Source organism: Carya illinoinensis, chromosome 9 (assembly GCF_018687715.1).
Source record: "Carya illinoinensis cultivar Pawnee chromosome 9, C.illinoinensisPawnee_v1, whole genome shotgun sequence".
Taxonomy (NCBI): Eukaryota; Viridiplantae; Streptophyta; class Magnoliopsida; order Fagales; family Juglandaceae; genus Carya; species Carya illinoinensis.
In genome coordinates this window covers 2972653-2979565 of record NC_056760.1, presented here as the reverse complement: position 1 = coordinate 2979565, position 6913 = coordinate 2972653, and the positions used below count along the sequence as shown (strand labels likewise).

At 37.2% G+C, this 6913-nt stretch overlaps 2 protein-coding genes across 2 annotated transcripts; both read left to right on the top strand.

Annotated features, from left to right (window-relative positions):
* The first annotated feature begins 264 nt into the window (after positions 1–264).
* Positions 265–2002, top strand: LOC122275396 (peroxidase A2-like). Its single transcript, XM_043084429.1, has 4 exons — positions 265–555; positions 650–841; positions 957–1122; positions 1213–2002. Exons 1-4 carry the CDS (start codon positions 343–345, stop codon positions 1629–1631), a joined length of 990 nt encoding a protein of 329 aa, XP_042940363.1. The 5' UTR covers positions 265–342; the 3' UTR covers positions 1632–2002.
* Positions 2003–3467: 1465 nt separating this feature from the next.
* LOC122276519 lies at positions 3468–5716 on the top strand. Its single transcript, XM_043086311.1, has 2 exons — positions 3468–3715; positions 4128–5716. The coding sequence occupies exon 2, from the start codon at positions 4130–4132 to the stop codon at positions 5369–5371; it is 1242 nt and encodes a 413-aa protein (XP_042942245.1). The 5' UTR covers positions 3468–3715; positions 4128–4129; the 3' UTR covers positions 5372–5716.
* The last annotated feature ends 1197 nt before the right edge of the window (positions 5717–6913 follow it).

The following is a 6913-nucleotide window of genomic DNA, read 5'->3' as shown; positions in this document are numbered from 1 at the left end:
TCACTTTTATTCACACTTAGCACGTAATGCTTAATCAAATTAAAAACTTGGGTCTTTTTCAAAGCCCGCAGAAGAGGGGGGGGCAGAGAGACCCCATTAAAGCGAAAAATCAGTGACGCTGAAATCAAACTTTAATAATTACTTTATTGACAATTCTGTTCGCGTTACATGCTCGTAGTGATCACTCGGTTACAAACTGTGTACGTGAGTGAAATGGGATAAAGTGGCATATATATTTCTATATATAGTGGTTCTACTAGTCACCAAAGCCACACACCAGAAAACTAGTACCCTTTTTTTCTCTCACTTTCAGTCAGGAAAAAAGAAAAAAAAAAAAGAACAATGTGTTCTTCCATTGCCTCCTTTGTAGTGGCAACCATTTTTGTAACACTACTGCTCCGTGAATCAAATGCTCAATTGAGTGCCACCTTTTATGCTAGCTCGTGCCCAAACGCGTCTAGCATTGTCCGTAATGTGGTTCAGAATGCTTTGCAGTCTGATTCCAGGATTGGGGCCAGTCTCATCCGACTCCATTTTCATGACTGCTTTGTTAATGTAAACTCGAGCTCTTTAATTTGTCAAACTCGATTCTATTTTATAAATTAACAAGCCACCGTTTACTAACACTTTGCGTTGGTTTTTGTTAAAGGGATGTGATGCTTCAATCTTGTTAGACAACAGTGCAAACATTCAGAGTGAGAAAGACGCCGCTCCCAATACCAACTCCATCCGGGGCTTTGACGTTGTTGACAACATCAAGACTGCTCTTGAAAATTCTTGCGCGGGTGTTGTTTCTTGTGCTGACCTTCTCGCCCTTGCCGCAGAATCCTCTGTTAATTTGGTAAGTCTATATATTATTCCTAGCTAGGGAGAAAAACAAAAGGAAGTGGAGAAGGGGGTTGTAATTTTCCTACTTGTTTGATTATCGGACATATAAGTACTAATTGTGCATGCAGTCAGGAGGCCCTTCATGGAGTGTTTTATTAGGGAGAAGGGACAGTCTAACTGCAAACCAGGGTGGAGCCAATACCTCTATTCCCTCACCTTTCGAAGGGTTGACTAACATTACTTCCAAGTTCTCTGCGGTTGGTCTAGACACTAATGATCTTGTTGCGTTATCCGGTAATAATTATTCTTCTGAGCATCCTAAAAGTTCATTGGTATCAGCTGATACAGCAGTTAAATTCACCACGTTTAATCAAATTTTCACAGGCGCTCACACTTTTGGACGTGCTCAGTGTCGGTCATTCAGCAACCGGCTATACAACTTCAGCGGGACCGGCAACCCTGACCCAACACTAAGCTCATCATACTTGACTACTCTCCAGCAAACATGTCCACAAAACGGGAGTGGAACTGCTCTTGCCAATCTTGATCTCACAACCCCAGATAATTTTGATAATAGCTATTTCACCAACCTTCAAAACAATCAAGGCCTTCTCCAATCGGACCAAGAGTTATTCTCCACCAGCGGTGCTGCTACAGTCTCGATTGTCAATAACTTTAGCAGCAACCAAACTGCTTTCTTTGAGAGCTTTGCTCAGTCCATGATAAACATGGGAAATATAAGCCCACTAACGGGAAGCAATGGAGAGATCAGGTCGGATTGCAAGAAGGTTAATGGAAGTTAATGAGATATCTGGGTGTTAGATGATCGGTTGGAGCTAGCACACTCAACAAATTAAGCTCGGGAAACACAAATATATATATATATATATATATATATATATATATATGGTTCTTCTTTAAATAGTCAAAAGCTCGTTTTGCAAAGCCTGCGAGAAAGAATAAACAGTTTTGGATTGAAAGTTCAAGACTGAAACGCAGTTACGTTTGTTGGTACAATCATTTCAGTAATATGGGAGTCATGAAACAGACCAACTTTCTACTATATTTACGTTTACATTATCAAAGTAATTGCCTTTAGCCTTAATCGTGTAATGTAACTTTAGTGGTTAATTACACCAATGAATTGAATACAAAGGAACCTCTTTACAAGCTAGCACGTACATATTTGACTACAAGTATTGATCATGTCGCAATTGATATATTATATTATATATAATTGTGTTATTCCTTGGATCATAAGAATTAAGTGGAACTAAAGTCGTACGTGCATGCCGTGATCTTCATGCAGTGAATATTGCTTACCCTGTTGACAACATTCTGATTTCTGTAAATCAATTTTTGTAAACTCGGTGAGGCAATTTAAATAGAGTAATATTAGATATAGTCATGAGTTATTTTACTTACTATTTTTAAAATGAGTGTGTAATACTTGTATACTTTATAACTGCACAGTAGTTACACACAACTATAAATATTATTTCTTATTTAAATATTTGTTAAGTTAAATCATTCAACACCTAAACTCTTTTTTATTTTTAAATCGCTATCACTCCCAAAGAAAAATCGTGACTATGCTATTATATAATAAAAATATGAGTCGGAAATTCCACATCGATCAGTCATTAATCCTTACGAGTGAGATAATAAAATTCAAAATAAAAAGTAATATTTTTCTTAAATTCTATTCGTATGAGAAAATCATTTCGACACCTACATTAAAAGCGTTCAAACAATTTTTTTTAAAAAAAAAATAGTGTTACATCGAATATAGTCCAAACAAAGAAGATTTTCATAAGATGTTGATAAGATTTTGACAAATTCTACCATGTAACATATTGTATATAATCCTCATTCTAATAGTTAGGTAGATGCAGTAATATTACGAGGTTTGCTACATTTCCGTTTACACCGCACACTATATTTATTTTAATTTTTAATTTTATTTTTATTTTTATTAAACTAATAGAGTTCATATACTTATTATTTTTACACCACATACTTATTAAGAGAACAAAAAATTAAAAATAAAAATAAATGTATAATCACTATAAGAAAAATGGATTTTTACGACTAATTTATAACAACGAAAAGACTATTAACAATCAATTTAGACGTAAAGATGATGAAAATAATTTATTTAATATTATACACCATCAAATTAAGAGCTTATACTAGAAAGAAAATAAATTTGATCCAATTAATATTTAATTAGACAAGAGTCATGAGAGTGGGGTTTAGAAATACTGTAATTTAGGATTTCAAGGTATGGTTTTCTAAAGTGTAGTGTTATTATGCTTCTCAGTTTGTCGGCTTAGTATGCCCTTAATCTAAATTGTACATTTTTATTTTTTTTATTTTTTATTTTAAATATTTTTTAAACATATTTAAATATTTTTAAAAATTAAAAAAAAAATTACTAACACTAATAGCGGAAATGAAGGACATACTAACATTATTATTTTCCGAATGTGTAGTCCAACTGCAGAAGTCAATTTTATCCGTTCGATCACACTAACAATTGGGCACTAAGTTAACTCGGACGAAACACACTTCATCAAAACCGTCCGTTACATTCTGTATGCTCTAAATAGCACAAATACGATCGTACAAGAGTATTTCCCTCTCTCTCTCTCTCTCTCTCTCTCTCTCTCTCTCTGTGCGTTTCTTACACACTCGTCTGAAACCCCCTGTCATGAGCCTTATCGCTCTCTATCTCCATTTATCCGTGGCCTAGATCGCTGACCTGATAGGCGAACCATACATGGCGAGTCGACTGGGAGCCAATCCGGGTCAGGAGGTCACCACGTCGGCCTCGAGCTCAGATTGAGTCTGAGTTGATCGTCGAGTTCGATCCTCGCAGACCCAGGTGTTGAATTTTCTTCTCTACCTTTCAATTTAACTCTATTTATCTCTTCCCACTTGTATACCCCTCCATTCTCGTCCACACACTGTTAGCACAAGACCCAATATACCGGTCACCATTTTGATGACCTAAACCTAGTTTAAGGTCCTCATTTCGTCGTTACTGCTTGGGTCTTTACATCTTTCTATTTGATCTAGGTTTCTTGAATTCTGTACTGAAAATTAAGGTTTCTAAGTTTACTCATTTTTTTGCATCCAAGTTAGGGTTCTTGTGTCGAATTTGTTGTATTGTATTAGAAAATTTGAGGCTTTGTGATTTGGGTTTCTGTAATCGTAGAATAAGGCTAAGTTTCTTAATCTGGGGTAGTTGAATTTGTGGTGATTCAAGTTTTTCTAATCTGGGTCTGTTCAATTAGCGATGAGCCAGGAGACTTCTGATACAATGAATCTTGACTTGAACCTGGGTCCTATCCCCGAGCCTCAATCAGGCTCGGTACCTAATGACCCGTTGAATTTGGATGATTGGGTTGAAGATCCTTCTAGGCTTAGGGAAGCTATTAGGCTTAGAGCTCGACAGCAGCGGTGGAGGAGATGGCGGCCAGTTCACATTCCACCTGAAGCTCAGAACATTTCTTTGGAATTGAACCAATTGATGGTCAATTCTGGTGATAGGAGTACATTGCAGACAGGTGAGGGCAGTGGCCCTGCGGAAGATGGAATTAATGAGATTCCCAAAACGTGTGAAAATAACAATGGGATTTTAGAGAATGAGATATCAGAGAAAAACATCGATGTGGAAAAGGGTAGTGGCAATGATGGGAGCTTTTTTGACTGCAACATATGTTTGGACTTGGCTAGGAACCCTGTTGTGACTTGTTGTGGCCATTTATTTTGTTGGTCATGTCTATACCGATGGTTGCATGTCCATTCAGATGCAAAGGAATGCCCAGTATGTAAGGGAGAGGTGACAATCAAAAGTGTGACCCCAATCTATGGTCGTGGGAACAATATTCATGAGCCGGAGGAGGATTCCAGTCTGAAGATTCCTCTTAGGCCTCATGCACGACGGATTGAGAGCTTGAGGCAAACCCTTCATAGAACTGCATTTTTCCCTGTGGAGGAGATGATCCGTCGCCTTGGAGGTAGGTTTGATTTGTCCCGGGACTTTATTCAGCCACCAGAGCCTGACAGCACACGCGAAACAGTGGATAGAACCTTGTTGAATCGGATTTTGACATCTCGGGCTCGCAGAGAACAAAATTCAGTGGCTCCTGATGTAGTGGATTTAACACAGAGCGACATGAGTAGCCCTGAGATTGGAGAAAACCGCCACGTGCAGTCCCTTTTACTCCGAAGGTCACAATCTCATAGAACATCACTTCATTCTGCATTGAGTTCTGCTGAAAGGTTAGTTGATGCATTTTTGCGTAACCATCCTGTTGGTAGAAATCAAGAGCAGACCCAACCAGTTGATGATAGAGATTCTTTCTCAAGCATTGCCGCTGTTATAAATTCAGAAAGTCAGGTGGACACTGCTATGGAAATTGATTCCATGGTGTCCCTTTCAACATCATCTTCCCGAAGAAGAAATGATGTTTCAAGGGGTTCAGATGTGGATAGTGGAGATTCTCGTGCCCATAGAAGAAGACGGCTGCATTGAGAAAAGAAAATTATCCTTTTATTCAAATATCCTGTTATTGCTCGAGAAATACTCCACATATGCAAGTTCACCTTGACATAATATCGCGTTAACTCTTCAATGTATTCACCTTTATCTTGTATCCTGTTGACTGTCAAGAGGTGATTATTAAGCTTTTGCAGCATGTGCTGCTTTCAATTTGTATGAAATATCTAGCGTGAAATATTTATCCTTCTCCTTCAACTGATCTGTGATTTGAAGGGCAAGTCAAATTTGTAGTGGAACACTGGAGCTGCTTTATAAGTTTCTTTTGTACATAACCTCGGAAACTTTATATGTTCGAGTAAAGTTGCTTTAAATTTTCTCTGTTTTCTTTCTTCTCCGATTTGAAATTTTAATGAGGAACTCATAATTGTTACGGACATTAGATAGCTACTATAATTGTCATGGCTGGTGTTATTGTCGCCATCCCAATTTGATTTAACAGAATTGCATCTTTGTTGGTTTTAATTTGAAAATTTGACTCATTATATATTCACAGTTCTTTCTTTTGCCTAGCAATCCTATATGGGATATGCTATATGGTACACTTGATATGGTATTGTCTATCAATCATAGATCGACTCTTACTTTTAAGAATAACAAATTCAAGAGGTAATGGACAACGGCAACATAGGATAGGAATCAGATTAGGGTGTAGTCAATAACATTTTCTTTATATCTTAGTACTGTTTCCTTGAACTTTTATCTGAGAACATATTTTTTAGGTGATTTTTGGCCAATCATCATACGAATCAATTTCGAAAGAACTGAACTAAAAGGCCAACCTCTTTCTATTTTTGGAATTATTCTGGATGTACGCCTCTATGCGCAGTTGTTTTATGGTGGATGGTAAATGTGAAACAATAGTCTTAATAAATGTATGTTATACGTACTCTTATGTTCTTGAAAACTTCACATACCTTTAAAAGCATAACATTAGCTTGCCTGCTTTTACGTCTATTTCGTAGAACATGACCGGAAATTTCTTGAATGTGGCTTGTATAATGCACCATGCACTTTGTCCATTCGACATGTTTCCTTACGCCCCTCCCCCCCGGGATCTTTCCTACATCGTCCTTTCAAGCTTTCCATGATCTAATCATGCTACAGGCCCATTCTCAATTACTTGAAAGTTCATGTTTCCTGCAGTATATGCCGTATTTAACAAGATAGAGAGACAATAAGAGAAAAATTTGGATGCATGATTGTCGTTGTTGTAATCTGTGAGCAGGGATTTTGGATTTGTATGACCCGTGAAGTCATACTTTGGAATTATAATTCTCACTTTCATAATCGCATTTTGTTTTTCTTTTTCTATACTGCATGTGGATGTGATCCTCGAAGATATATGTTAACGTCTGTTTCGTAGTTTCATATGTCTGGAAAAAATTCTAGCAACTCAGACCAAGATCTTCAGAAAGAAGAAGGTGGACTTGGGGTAGTTTGGAGAGCCTCCAATGCCTCAGTGAGTCTCTTTGTTTGTCTATTAATAGCTTTTTTGTATTCAAAGTTCAAAGAAAG